The sequence below is a fragment of the Ptiloglossa arizonensis genome, chromosome 11, assembly GCF_051014685.1.
Source record: "Ptiloglossa arizonensis isolate GNS036 chromosome 11, iyPtiAriz1_principal, whole genome shotgun sequence".
NCBI classification, from domain to species: Eukaryota; Metazoa; Arthropoda; class Insecta; order Hymenoptera; family Colletidae; genus Ptiloglossa; species Ptiloglossa arizonensis.
Window position 1 is genome coordinate 16,552,471 of NC_135058.1, and position 15,855 is coordinate 16,568,325.

General features: G+C 37.8%; 1 protein-coding gene across 1 annotated transcript in view; it reads left to right on the forward strand.

The window, feature by feature from the left end:
• LOC143152849 (dynein axonemal heavy chain 1) overlaps nt 1-15,855 on the forward strand; it is a 133,942-nt gene that overhangs the window by 11,140 nt on the left and 106,947 nt on the right. Inside the window, exons 15-21 of the mRNA XM_076323409.1 lie at nt 412-652; nt 1,299-1,541; nt 1,829-1,942; nt 2,533-2,788; nt 4,223-4,385; nt 4,706-4,816; nt 7,392-7,483. Coding sequence (XP_076179524.1) covers nt 412-652; nt 1,299-1,541; nt 1,829-1,942; nt 2,533-2,788; nt 4,223-4,385; nt 4,706-4,816; nt 7,392-7,483 — 1,220 coding nt within the window. The remainder of the gene's footprint in view (nt 1-411; nt 653-1,298; nt 1,542-1,828; nt 1,943-2,532; nt 2,789-4,222; nt 4,386-4,705; nt 4,817-7,391; nt 7,484-15,855) is intronic.

A 15,855-nucleotide genomic window follows, 5' to 3' on the forward strand; every position in this document is an offset into this window, starting at 1 on the left:
GAGAAGCAAACAATCAGATAAAAGAAACAAATAGGTTTAAATAGCAGGAAGGAGATGAGCAAAGATTGCACCATGGTCGCACACTTTTGCAAGTCCAAACGCGATCGATCGTGTAATTCAAAGAAATCTGAAGCGTGTAGCGATACTCTGAGAATGGAAGCAGTTGGTGACGTTACTCAGGGGCATAGAGGTGACCTTGAGTGGCCAATTATCTTAGCGTCGACCACAGGTCCTTAATACTTTTATCGATTTACAAATTGTATCGTTTGAAAATAAGTTTTCCGAAAAATTACTACGATCTTTTGATTTTCCCTTAATTTCGTGCAACGAATTTTCATCCCAGGTCTCCGTGCGATAGAGAATAAATATTGTTTGAAATACACAATTAGTCGAGCTAACACTGACACGAAGTAATTCCAACGCAGCTCGACGCACTACGAGAACTCATGCGCGGTCCTCAAACCGAAATTCAAAGGCTGATGCTGGAAGCGGTGATTACAATCGAAGTGCACGCAAGGGACGTTCTACACAGGTTGCTTAAATTGGAAGTGGCGAATGTCAACGATTTCGATTGGATATCGCAGCTACGATATTACTGGGTGGACGATAACGAACTAAAAGTGCGCGCGGTAAACGCGGAGTTCCCGTACGGGTAATTGAAACAATATTTTTACTTTCGATTCAAAAATATTTCCAAAATTTTACTCCGTGTTTTCGGCGCAAAAAATCTACCCGCGTTATCGACCAATGCATACGCAAAGTTCGAAACATTAGTGAAATTTACGATTGTGAATAAATGTTTCTACTGGAAAAATTCTTTTTTATGAATGTACACGATCTGTAAAATTTATACAATCGGTTTGCTTTTAATTGTCATTTTTATCAAGTTACATTTCGCGTACGACGAAACTATAACTTGACTTTCTACCAAAAATGGGTAGGAAGTCGATAAACTTTTATTTTATGTTACTCTTCTACGGTTTATTATTATTCGTTGGTGGTTTTGAACAGTTACTTGATTTTAATCTGACCACAATAGGAACAATACTCGCAATTAGTTGTAACGTTCGTTTACTACAACTGAATGGCATATTTCCAACGAATTGATCGTGTTCGTTATTAAATCCCTTTGGAAATTAATAATATAGGAGCCACTGGCAAGCGTTTACACGATCTCGATAAACGGTTGTATGTTTAATACGGCAGAGTGTAGGAGAACGTTTTGGAAACTCAAGAGAGTATTACTTGGTTTAGTGTTATCGTTGCATGGGTAACAATTGGAGTTTTACTTTTCGAAGATACGAGTACCTGGGGAACACTGGCAGACTGGTCATCACCCCTTTAACCGATCGATGCTATCTGACTCTCACCGGTGCTCTGCATTTGAAATTTGGCGGCGCACCTGCCGGACCCGCTGGAACTGGAAAAACTGAAACAGTGAAAGACCTCGGGAAAGCGTTCGCAATCCAGTGCGTGGTCTTCAATTGCTCGGACCAATTGGACTTTATGTCGATGGGGAAATTCTTTAAGGGTCTTGCCAGGTAGACAATTTACCTTCATCGTTCATTATTTCTGCGTATATATCATAATATAGAAAAAATTTGTAAGTTTTCTTTGGTAGAATTTTTTTTATTCAATCGAAACGTAACGTTACATTGAACTATTTTTCAAATTCTGTTTAAGCAGACCGGACTACTTTTATTAGTTTTCTTTCGTTTCGATTAAAATATATTCTAACTGCTTTATTCCTTTGAACCTTTAACCGTAACGGGTTCTCGATAAACGTATGCTACGCGATTATTAATTTGGTATTATTTGGAAAATTTAGTGCAGGTGCATGGGCATGCTTTGACGAATTCAATAGGATCGACATTGAAGTCTTGTCCGTAATAGCTCAGCAAATTACAACGATCCAACAAGCGCAGCAACTACGCGTCGATAAGTAAGTCTTTTAAACATAGAATGCGTTTAACAACGTTGTTATTTACATGCACTTGCAAGCATGTAAACTTCTAAGCCGACAAAGAACATTGAGCGTGCATTTTTTAAAGCTATTGATAAAGAACTCAAAGCACAGTTGTTCGAAAGTTTATCAAAGAAAACATCCGCTACTGAAAACTTAATATCAGAGAAACTTTGATCGCGCAAGTTCAAATATCTGTAACGTGGGAAGTTCGAGTTAAAAATTCTCCAATCCTTGTAAGCATTCTGATTTAAATTAACTTTCAAACATTTCAAAGTTAAAGAGCGCTAATCTTGATAACCTCCGGGCAAGTAGTCCGATATGAAACTTGAAAATAAAGAAAGGTTTATTCGTGACTCACGATAAGAAAAGTTTTGTCCTTAAAAATTCGAATCGTTAGAATATATCAATATTAAAAGTCTATTGTTATTCGGCACATTGCTATAAAATATATTAACACCTGAAACGAAATTTCCAGAACGTTAGTTCTCCCAGATGGGTTTACAAATTTTGCTATTACATTGATACACATACTTACGATAATCGTAAAAAATTGTAACAACTTCCAGATTCAGTTTCGAAGGGGACGAAATCGTGTTGAAGCCATCTTGCTCAGTGTTCATCACTATGAATCCTGGTTACGCTGGTCGCACAGAGTTACCAGACAATTTGAAGGCTCTGTTTCGTCCTGTTGCCATGATGGTGCCCGACTATGCCCTCATTGCTGAAATTTCACTATTTTCCTATGGTTTCTCCGAGGCGAAAACCCTGGCTGGAAAAATAACGACAACGTTCAAATTGAGCTCGGAACAATTGAGTTCCCAAGTAAGTAATTCTTAGATTATTACGAGGTTAATAGCTATCCTCGTTATTAAACTTCCGTTTTAATTGTTCCTGCTAACTTCCATCCTTCTTCGTACTTCGATAGATTACATTATTCTTAAATAGATTTTCTCAAGTGGTTCTTTCCAGACTCTTCGCGAAAGGCTTTTTATTAAATTTCCACTTCTGTAAATTTCTGTTCAATTTCGATTCCTTCAAGTACGAGTACACCAAACAGAGTTAATTGGGTTCAAATATAGGCATTAGACGGTCAATTAGCCGTTTCCACGCGATCGAATGTAGATCCGAAAATAAATTTAATTCGTTTGAAATTGGTAATTACGATGGAATGCCGACGAAGAGTTAAATAGATCGTATTAAATTCATTTCTGTGTACGAAATTATTCGTTTATAATGGATTAATCAAGTACATTAATTGGCTCCTACATTGAAGCGAATTATTGAAAATTAATGAACTCGTACATCTGAAGTAGAGTTAATACCCTTTAAATTTTGTGAAAACGATGGTACGTATTTGTAACAGGAGATTCGAAGGAAAAAAAAAATATAAATTATCCATAGTAAGTAAATGGGGAGAAATTAAGCTAACAACAATATCGAATTTTCGGCAATTTAATTCTTTACTTTCGATACACTTTTTTTCGATCGATGTAACGTGAAGTTTAAATCGATGTTTGTGTTTTGTAAAGTTTGTATCAGAATCGGAGGACACGAGAAGTTACATTAAAACTCGTTATAGTTTAGACACAAGCTGTGCGCACGTAAAACATTTGCGGCAGTGATTTCGTAAACTTTTATGATTTAGAATTAGGTTAACCACGCCTATTTTTAGCCAAGGGAGATAAGAAACGAAAATTTTATGCCTCCACTATACGTACCTTGCGATTATATTACTTTTTCTTCCATATTCTATTAATACGTACACTGTAAATAGATTTTTTTAAATTTTCGTTACCGCTGACCGAATATTACTTCCAACGTGGCTAAAGCTCGTTCTCGGACTATAACCAGTTTCGATATATTTTTACAGAAACAACGTATCGTTTCAACAATTATAACGAGACATTGAAATAGTAATCCTATCGCGAGTTTTTTTCAAGCGCGTAAAAGAATCGAGTAAAAATCTGGTGTAATTTCAAAGGATTTAACGTAAAAAAATTAAAAGAAAATATGAATTTATTTCGCAGAGTGTGATGTCGAAAGAAAGATCCCAAGTTTTTTATCCATCCGTTTTAGCGAAAAATACTCTCGTCTCCTTGATTTTCAAAATTTCCTTCATAGACGAGGCGATTTATTTTGCCGTTAAACCACCTTCTGGTTCTCCGTGTATTGAGTTTCACGGTGAAATATTTCTCGTTCCGTGCAATTTATCATCGATTCGAATTACGATTCGCACAATCGTTTATTTTCGCCCAGGATCATTACGACTTCGGTATGCGAGCGGTGAAGACAGTGATAGCCGTTGCAGGGAATTTAAAAAGGGAACAGCAAGATCTAAACGAGCAGCAGATCTGTTTACGAGCGCTCCGAGACGTAAACGTTTCAAAGTTTCTGAAAGACGATTTAACATTGTTCAACGGTGAGCACGACTTATACGTTCTCCGTCAAATTTTATCCGGTAATGGAAATCAAAGTATCTTGCAATACTCGTTAAAGGTCTCCGAGTTTTCGACTTTTATCGAGGTGTTACATCGTTTTATTAAAATATAATTAATCTACAAGTCACCTCTCCGATGTTAGATCCGTTTTATGCTTTTAATTGGTAGAGTTGTAGATTGAAAAAGTACTTCGAGGATACAAAGACCTTTGTGTTGACTCTTAATTCTTCCTTAATCCTCTCCAGTGATGCAAACGAATGTCACTCGTTACTTTGTAATAACCTGCTCTCCTTTTAATTAGGAATCGTGTCTGACCTCTTTCCGCGTCTGGAGGAGAAGGAAGTGGATTACGGGATCCTGGAAGCAGAGATACGCGCATCGATCCTGAGAATGGGTCTGGAGGAAATCGATGGTACGACTCATTCTCGTAATTAGAACTTAAAAAAGTTTTATCAAAACTGTCCACGAAAACGTTGACGTATCATTTGTCGCCTTGAAAGCAACAAAAATAGAATTTCAGTCGACACGACAGTCCCATTAACTCTTAAGTGGGCACACGGGAGTCTAGCAGAACCTTATTGAAGTACAGTAGGTGCTGTCGTTGGATATAAACCGACTACATTTTGATAAAATATGCAAAAATTATTTACACGACAAAGTCAGGAGAAATGGTATTTATTCGTAATTGAAAAGATGAAAACAAATTAGAAGTTTAACAGATTCTCGCAAGTCCATAGTTCGCATATTAGAAGATTGCACTTGGGGTTATGATATACACGTATACATCCTTTTGTTACAACCTCGAATGCAATTTTGTCGCACGCGTACTGTACTTTTTTCACGAATACGAACGCGATTACACAGAAGTTAATTCATTAATTGTTACTCATTAATAGCAAGTATTTTCCACGCTGTAATTTAAACAAATATCAAAGCTATGGAACATTGGTATCGTAGTCAACGCGTTGGTTAAAGATAATTCCTCTGTTGGAATGTCAATATGATTGATGTGTTACGTCAGTGTGTAACAGCTAGACTGTTACACCTATTTTCATTTTGAAATGCCTCATGCTGAATTATTCACTTTGGACAGGGACGATCCCTTACAGCATAGTTTATGCGTTACTTTAAATAAATAACGAGGGATCGTTAGTACTCTCAATTGCGTATGAAACGAATAGATAGCGTTGCGTGTACCGAAAATGTTACTTTGACGTGTTGCGCAAAAACATTCTCGTTAAAATAAATTAAACGTATTACAACGCGTAATAAAGCCCTTCACTTCTGAAGAAATTTATATCGAGGTATGATTGAATTTGAATGGGTATACGGATTGAATATACCAAACTGAACTAAACTATACTAAACAAATTTTTTTATTTTAATTTCTTCAAGGTCATTAATGTTTTCTTATACACAAGTATAAGAGTACAAGTCGATAAGTTTGAGATAACTTCGAATGGTTTTTTTTTTCAGAACCGTGCAACGTTCGTCCTAAAAATTCAATTATATTTTCACAAGCAACGAGGTTAATCGAGTTGTATTCGCGATAAATATGATCTGTTTACGAAATCCATTACCGTACTCCATACGTGAACACTTTGTTCGCGTCAACGTCAGGCCGAATTGCATATTTGATCGCGCGTTACATTTATTTGCCGTGTAACGAAATTTCGATTAAAACCTGTGGGCGTTCATTTTGTAACTAAGAAATAAAAATATAAACACGGTACGTACAATCCGCTTTGATTACGTCCGTACCGTATGTTTTACGGTAAAATTAATATCGCTGAACGCAAATCGGTGGAAACATTTTATTTTATTATTTCGAAAATTGTTATAAATACCTTCGGAAGAGTCAGCTTTATTAATCCGTTGTTCTTGTAATACCACCGAAACGCGTAAACTTTGATTAATAGTTGGAAGCAGTCCTCCGTAGTAATTCCACGCGCATAATGTATCCCGAAGCTTTGAATAATCGACATCATTAATTTCAAGCACTTGAACCTACGTACACGTAGCACAGAAGTTGCACCCTAAACAATTCACAAGATTGAAGACGCGATCGTAACCCCGCGCGTACAGTTGATACCGTTTGAGCCTTTCGGGTGTAAACCTTATCCCTTAGGACGAATATTCTGACGTTTCATTACAGTTTCACCGGAATTACAACTAACCTCGTCAAGAGGCTGAACGTACACCGATACCGTCGGCTCTTAGAAAGTTCCTGGAGTCGATTATGTAGCGAATAAAACTCTTCACCGCGCACAGTTATTTTAACAAGCGAAGAAAGTTCATAGTGCAAAGGTGAACTTTAAGCGCGGTCGTATACGGTACAAGTACGAGGGCGAGTCCAAGCGTTACAAATTCAGTTATAAGTTAAAGTGCGTACCCAGCAAGAGTGAAGCTGGTTTGAAGATCGTACAGTTCGAAGCTTGAACCTGTTTCGGGTGTCTCTTACTATCGACGTTGTTTTTTTTTTCTATGAAAATTTCTGGATTGTACAATTGAAGAGTTAGATCGGTTTCGAGGGTCTTTCAATGTACATTTTCACATCGATCATTTTCAGTAAGAATTAAGTAGATTGTGTCGTGACCACAAGATTCTATCCTATGTTAGATATTCTGGATTAAGTACGTTACACAGATCAAGTTAAGAACGTTAGCCACGTTCTTCCTTCTTAAATAGAGTAGATACGCCTGTTAAATAGATCAGGTCTGTCTGGGTCCGATAGACGTGTGTGACTCTCAAAAAATCCTTAGTTGGTAATATTCCCAGCAATGAAGTAATACTAGAAACCTTCGCGATCCTCGCGTGTTTAATTATCGTTGCAAAGCTGTCATTAACAATAATAGGGATATCTGGAAGTAGTCGGGATAAGAATACTTGGTACGGTGGGGGAATTTTGCGTTGGAACATCGTTTTGAAAAGAAGATACGAAATGTTACAAGGTGACGTACCATTAATTCCCGTTTCTTTGATTGCAGAGTTCGTGAGGAAAGTTATTCAGCTGTACGAAACGACGGTGGTGCGACACGGATTGATGCTGGTAGGTCCAACTGGGTCGGCGAAGACGAAGGTAAGTGCTATACTAAAACCGGAGGCGCCACTCGAATTAACTCGATTGCGAGGATCCTCAATCACGGATCACGTGGTCGATGATACCACGTGAGGGAATGAGAGCGTTATCCGTTCGTTTTAACAACTTTTTAATATTCCAACGAGACCTCGAGTGTCCATTCGCAAAAGGGAAGAAATGTTTCATAATTTTCTTGCGGATGAAAATAATAAACAATTGAAAATACTTACCCAAGCGAAGCAAACAATTGGAATAAATAAAATATCATTTTCCACGAACGTTTTATACCTACATCTACTAAATAACTCTGGAGAGATAATAGAAATGTTCTCGTTTGTCGGGATAGAAGAGGTTCAAAGAGTTTGGGAATCACTGATTTATAAATATCTCTTTAATTTGAAACGGACACTGTATATTGAACTGAAAAAGTTTGCAGTGTTGTTACCGTCAGCAATTTGTAGTATGATAATAAAGCTTTCGGTGGATGAACTGTACAGATGTCTGACAACTGAAATAACGAGCAGCTTTTCGCCGTGTCACACAAATTCTTCAATTTGGTAACACGATGACGCCTGTTGTTACAGTTTCAGCCATGCGCAATTTTTCTTTCGTTTTTCTTTTTTTTTTTTACCGTGACTAACCGCAATGACACTCAATAAACCACGGTAGGCAACTGTGTTTGACAATGAATTAACGGAAAAATATGTCGGACAAGCGGATGTCGTTTGTAAACGGGACAGGCTACGAATTTATTAAAAATATATCTTTTGCCGTTTCGAAGCGACACTGTACAATAGCGTTTCAACGAATATTTGAAGTTATTTTTTCGAAGTGGTCCGCAAGCATTGAAACTTCAAAATATATTAAAGGCATACAAATTTAGCGTTGTTGATATGTAAATTATAGTTTCACCATGTGCAGCAAAGTTTTATTCCTCGACCGTATCATCCTATGGTATAAAGTGTACATTAAAATCTTAAAGCCCATAAAGAGATTAAAAATTAGAAGCGAATATTGTACAAAATACATCCAATCTGTATTATACAAAATTTTTCCTTCCAGTACTATATTACAAAGGTCTGAAATTTTGACGATTGTAATTCTCAGATTATAATAATTTATCGATTATATTTATTTCGATATAATTTTCTATTTTAGACAATATTGCATTCAGAGGTTCTTGCAGCAATTTCTTCCTATAAATTTCATCATCCGAATGTTGACAATGAACGGTCGAACAATAGAAAGGATAGTTCCATTCGAAGTTCGTAGTTTCAGTCTTCCTGATCCAAGTTCGCGGTTAAACGGAACTTCCGTTTCCTTGTTAGCAGATGCATACTAAAGTTATGCGCTGTGCTCCGTGCTTTAACCAGAGACAATACCCCGAAGATTGCTACAGGTGTTTACTTGTCGCGAGGCAAGCGTCCCTTCGCGCGAGGGTGAGTCGAGAAAAACAACTAGGGTGAGAAAATCAGTCGCATTGGGTAAAGAACGTGTTGCCTCGAGTTAGGCTCGTTCTTGTCTCTCCCCACGTACGTACGATGGAACTTCTGTTCCATACCTCGACAGGAACTGCTTCCTCCGCTGCGCTGTTTTCTGAGTAAACTCTCAAAGTGTGTTCGACAATTCCTACCTAACTCGATAGAATAATAATAGCCTTGTATCGTCTCGATCAATATCCAGTTTTCCTTTTTCGGCTCGGAGTTTCGTGGACAACTTGATCGCAACGATTTTACGAATCTTCCACGGAAGCTATATATTTTTTTATTCTTTTTACCTACCGTTTGGAATACTCGTACGAGTAAGGAGGTTAACTAAGTGGTTCGTTGCACGAAGGAGAATTTTAATCACGCATGTGCAGTGTATATTGGATATCAAAGTTTAATTTCTACGAAATTCGTGTTTATTATCGGTGAAAGAACGACGTTTGGAAATTGATAACAGTCTCTGGATCTTGAACCCAACCAAGTGTCCGTAATAGCGATACTGTAATTTCCGCAGGAAGTGTCTGGGATCGTTGTGCACACCACACGATATCGGTTTAACCGCTTCGTGTGCGGTTGACGATGGAGATGGCATCCAGTAAGATCCCACAGAGAGCTGTCTTTGAGATTGAGGTTTGGTGTTCGTACATAATAGAACGAGATAAACGAGGGATTCGAGAGCACTCCTATTGATGTCAGTTGGTCCTGATAATCAACCGAGTGACGTCCAACAGACAAAGACGCGACAGATCGAAACGAATAATAGCTCTGGACGTAAAACACGCTTTCGCGGAGCAAACAGGACGAGAAAGGACGCAACGGAAACGAACGGAAAGAAATTGTGTCTCGTTCAGTCGGAGCATTTCACTCGATACTTGCGCGGTATTAACGCGGGATCCAGTTTTGCGTGAAACTGTCTTCCGTGATTGTCAAAGTTTCAAGTGCACCGCGAAGATTCTTTATCGAGAAGGAGCCGGAGTAAACGCGACGTTGTTTATCGAGCGCAAGCAGTCCGAAGTGCAATAAGTCCTTTGGACCGAAGTGTAATAGATCCTTTATCCGAAGCGGTAAACTCGTTTCGAACTCGTGTGGTATCGTACGGTATCGATACGATGTATTGTAGGGGGAAAAAAATTATTTCTGGGTTAAGTAGAATGCGCTACCATGAGTATAGGAAATGTGGACAGGGTCGATTAATCTTTGTTAAGTTACAGGCCTTACAGAGATTGATCAAAACGTCTGTCAACGATTCCTTCCAGAAGTAATTTTTCTTCCTCTGTAAAATACATTTGATGTACGATCTTAGTTTCGAATACCGATCGAATTTAAATAGATTTATATCTTCTTCTTTACGAAGATAAAATTAAAGATCCAACTTTAAAGTTTTGGAGCATACAGAGACTTTAGTTCAAAGCTTTATAATAGCGCTACTTTTTGAAATCTTTGAAAAGAATACAAAGGAAAGAAATTTAAAAAAAAGAAAACAATTCTTTTTCCAAAAAAAAGTGCAAAGGGACAAATTTCTAGAAAGGAAACAAATTACAGACGCTCTTACAGAGTTTATTAGGTCTTTCTCGATTTCGAATTACATCTGTTAATTCTGTTATTCTTTTTTTCTCGAATAACCTGCAAGTAACTCGTTTTTTATTTAAAATATATACGTAGACGAAAAGGAAGAACGGAAGAGGGGATTGAGAATAACGGAGCGACAAATTGGTCCAAAGTTAACACTGTTCGACTTTTTATTCGCAGTAATAAACTATACTTACAGCTTTTGAGATTATACATATACATTTGTAAGAGTGCGGTGTGTACGTGTACGTTTAATAAGTTCTATCGCCATGATATCGTGTCGCGTGTAGTTCTTAACGCGCAAACACTTATGACAATTCATCGAAGAAGATTGACCGTAATATGTTTCCTTAATATCCTTTCTACCCTCCAGGGTAAAGCGTTCGATGGAAGGGATACTCAAAATTTACATATTTTATACAACTATGTCACCTAATACGCTGCTTAAGACAATTAGAGGATCGCTTTCGTAGACAATCTAGTACAATTGATTGAAAGGGAATACTAATTTAGAAAAATGTAAGGTGTGCGCTATAAATGATACATAATCGTCTTAACGAGTCTAAGAGAGTCTACTTTCTTAGCGTGGTTTGCAAATCTCGATAAAAGGAGCAAAAAGTATTGTATAATTGTTCTCTGAAATGAATACTTATAGCTAAAAATGCTATTTTTATTTTCCGTTCGATGCTCGCGCAGTTTAAATATTATTTCCCAGCGTCTGACGTCGAAAAGAACTCCGTTTTTGGCTATAAATATTAATTTTGCAAAGAAACTATCCAAAACTTTTTTCTCCCTTTATCTTCGTAAGTAAATCTTTATAAATATTTTGTCGATTCGTACACCTAAAAATTTGTACCTTTAATATCATTTTAACGGAGTCGTGACTTATTCTTACAAGTGATTCTATCGAGTAGCGCTCGTAGAGCTGTTATTTACCGATCTCGAGCTCGCGTTGACAAAATTTATTAACTCGTGAACTAATAGACTGTACCGAGTATAAAAGTGATCAAGTGCATTCGAACTTCGCTACTTCGAGTGGTAGTTAAACATTCTCCTCTAATTGCATCGAGCAGTATAATGTAATACAATATTAATATTAGTGAGATCCGATGTTATACATATATTACATTTTACTCTAATTACACATTAAGTCGTTCGAGTGCCAGTACTCGTATTTACATCCCACATACTATACAGGTGTTTAGAGCAGTCGATACCTAAACCGAGTGTAATACGTTACCAGGAGATTGTTGGTTAACATTAATTAGTAACGATCGAGGATACTAAGTTTGTACATATACACCTATAAATTACGCGTGTATATACATAGACATTACACAACCATAAATATTCACGAAACGATACATCTGTGAATCATTGCCTCGTCGAAAATTGAATTACACGGTACACGCACGTATTCCCTATTAATTGTCGCTACACTGCAGATGTTCATGCAAAATTTGCAAAAAGTACGCTGCGAATATTATAAACTAACGAAACGTTGCACATTCACTAATCAGATGTTACAATTTAGATTACGGTAAGCTACAACTGTCTTCGTGGAGTTATGTGTAATAACTCGACAACGTTTAGGAAGTTATTAGTTATCGTTTATTAAATACGTTCGGGGGCATAATTTAAGATTACGTTTACTACTTTAACTACTCGTCCACCTCTTCCTTAAGTACCCGATCCATGATGAAACGGTAGAATGAATTTTCTTTACCGAAAGATACAACTTCGAGAATGTTTAACTTCGTAACGCTATTTTATTTTTACACAATTTATATAAATTCTCTCATATCGAAGTTCCAAACCTGGAACGAATGTTGCGTCATTCGTTGGAAATATGATCGCGACTCGATCATTTTATAAGAGAACTTCTAGAATCGTATTACCAGTAATAATGCTCTTGTATAAATTTTTTTTCTAAATATTTTATTATTCATTAACTATTGTATACAACGGTACATTATTCTTATCGCGTAAAGAGTCATCAGACTGATCTAACAGTTTGTTTCTTTTCTCTATGTTACACACATACATTTGTATGAGCGTCTGCAGTCTAGTCATTGCCCTATATTTTACAATAGGTGTACTATACACATGCACTGCTCGACATCGATTATCATTACATTTACAGTATGTTCACTATACACGATTAAATATTAATAACGTACTTATCGTAGCAGTTTTCCCTTAGATTCTTTTTATACATGTTTTCATGTACATAGGAAGGAACGTCACTTGACAGATATCGATAAAAATCGAACAACTATGTTGCTATTTTAGAGAGAAAGGACAATGGGGTGTCTTGAAGGAATTACGAGTCCTGTGACACTTCATCCCCCTTAACCGTAAAACGATCTTTTCTCCTCAGAATATCCGTGATTAAATTTTTAAATTCAACCACTGTTACGTAAGTTAACGATACCTCGATCGTAGAACCACTTTTTGTGGTTAAATTTCAATTAAATCGTTAACTATACTGTGGTTAACTCGAAGAAGGATTTCGTTAAATAAAACCAGACGATTGTGAACAGGGTCGAAACAATAGAATATAGTACATTGTTACTTGACGTCTGTATTGTTTTGAAGAATTTTTTAATCGAAGCTCGGTTATTTATAGCATTATATTTTTGCAAGTGTTGTTCACGGTAGTTCGGACCAATCGTCGAATAAAAATAACGAAGGCACTCGAATCAAGAGTGATGTTGTACTCGTGTCGTAAACGTAGCCGAAGTATTAACAATTCGATAAATAAATAACACAGGTAGTTCGACTGCTGACGTAAATGGAAAGTCTGTAAATACATTTATAAACTTTCGCGGATCCATTGCAACGAGTATTCGGTGTTTATCTCCCTAAAATTACCATAGCGAAGTCTCGATACGCTACAAATGTTTGAAATTCTTTGAATATTTTCGTCGATTCCGATCGTTCTTGAATTCACGTTAACTCGTGATCGTTTTCGAAAATCGTAAAGAAGTCGTAAAGATATCGAGAGCCGTGAAGATCTTAAAATGTGCGTAAAACTTGGAATATTTCAAGGTTTGCCCACCAAGCTAACATTCAATATTGCACGTGTATATGTAACCAAGTTTATTGTTCTACCCTCTGTCTTTCGAAACGATGTCCTATCATTTTTTTTTTTCTTATTTCGATACTTCGAGTACGTTAAGACTTCGGAGGATAGTTTCAAATGTTTAGCGTCAATGTTTCGGAAGCCTCAAAAGTACAGCGTCAAGAGGTTAGACATGTTAAAATTCAGTGTCGAGATTTTAGAAATCTCAAAAGTTCAGTTTCAAGGTGTCGTAAGTCCGAAAAGTCGAGCGTTAAGGCGCTGTAATTCTGAAAAGTTCGGTGCCCGTGGCTTTACGAGTCGCGGAAGTTCGTTGTCAAAGTGTCGGAGGATTTAAAACTCTGCGAGGAATTTGAGCGCCTTCGAGTTTGTTTTTAAGCCCTCGGAACTTTGACAATTTGCCTTCGATACCCTCGAAATCTGACGATTTATTGTCGTGGTTGTAAAAGCTTCGAAAGAATGATTACGGATGACGGGAAGATGTCCTGTATCTTTTCTCATACGATAGATTTCCGAATCTATCGTCGAAAATCAACCGCGGAGGTCTCGAGAGTCTTTAAATCTGTCGAGGAGGTCTCGAAACCTAAAATATCGATCAGAGTGTCGGAGACACGAAAGTCGAAGTCTCCGGAGACTCGAAAGGTTGTCGTCGAGATTCTGGAGCCCCGATGATTCGTCATCGAATCGTTAGAGACCTCGACGGTCCCCGTATTCGCTGGTCCAGCGTTTATCGCATCGAATTTCAAGCGAGGCGTTCGAGTATTACGCGTTCTGGTCGCAATCCCGCAAACGGAACGCGTCTCGTCGTTAGCGGACAGGTCGATTAGTGGAAACAGGGATAAATATTCGGAAAGACTTTGGAAAGTCGGCCGACGTTCGCGTGTAAATCAACCATAATGGATACGATCTTCGAGGCGGAAGAAATAGCCAATTCAAATATTGACGTTGGCAGCGGGAGCAGCCCACGACCCTTCGTTCTCGTTTAAAACGAGAGAACTTCGATAAAGTCTCGATCGTGGGACGGTTCTATTTGCCACGTCCGTGCGAAATCTGGCCCCGAACGAACTTCGAATCCATCGCCTTCAAACTACTCCAACTCGGAACCGTTGCTTCCCAACGAGCTGCCTGCACCGACTCTGGATGCAATGCAACCGGCCGGTGCATAACGTGCAACTTTACTCGGGTTACGGTCGTTGTTCTCGATAAACTCGCCCAACCGATTCACGCGAGGAATTCTTTCCACGATCGGATCACTTTTCGCGGGAGAAGTTGCGTTCCGATGGTTAAATGCACACGTGCACGCAAGGTGCACACCCGTGGATTTAAGTGCAGTTAAAGTTAATCGACAGCTACGCGGTGAAATTACTGAGAAATTGAGACGGTTGGTACCGAATGTACTTTGTTTATTGAACGGTCGAAAACTCGTTAGGCGAAGAAAATGTACAGGTTATGTAAATGGCAGAAGCATGAAACGACGAGTGGTGCAATTACCGGGATTATGTTGAAACGAGAGAGGAAAAAGATGGTTAAAGAGAGGTTTTGATCTACTAGAAGGAAGATATGAAAGAAAATAATAAATTAGAAAGATTTTAATCGGTAATGTTGGCGAACGGACCATTTTTTATGCGTTCACTCCGATTAGGTATCTTTTTAGAAATTTCTATCGGTTTATCATTAGGATAGGTATGAAAAATAAATTGATCGGATAAAGTGTTCCATGGTACGCTTGTATACCGTGTATAACATCGTATGTTATATGTACGTACGGATAATTATGGATCACACGTGTTGACAGGGCCGTGACAAGATAAAAGGGAAGGGGCACAAAGGGAACTCGTGTTACAAGGGCGTCCTTTGACGTGGAAAAAATTAAATTAACCACTATAATTCAAGAAATTGATTTTGATTTACTTTGGGCTTTTCTCCGAAAACTCGAGATCAAAATTATAACACGCACGACACATTTGTATGTTGCTTTGCAAGTAAAAATACTCCCAGTCTTTTTATCCGTTGTAAAGGGACAAAAAGTAACTACTGGAAAAAATTAAAATCGAACGAAACGAATTTACGTTCACACGTGTACCGAATTCGTCTTTGGAATTTTTGGAATGGTCACATTTCGCGAAACGCCCGGTATATCGGAGTATTGACTCGAATAAACTATTTGGAGAACGTTGGTCCTGTCAAGGAAATTGACTATGGTTTTATGAGACATTTACGTCCGCGAGGTAAAG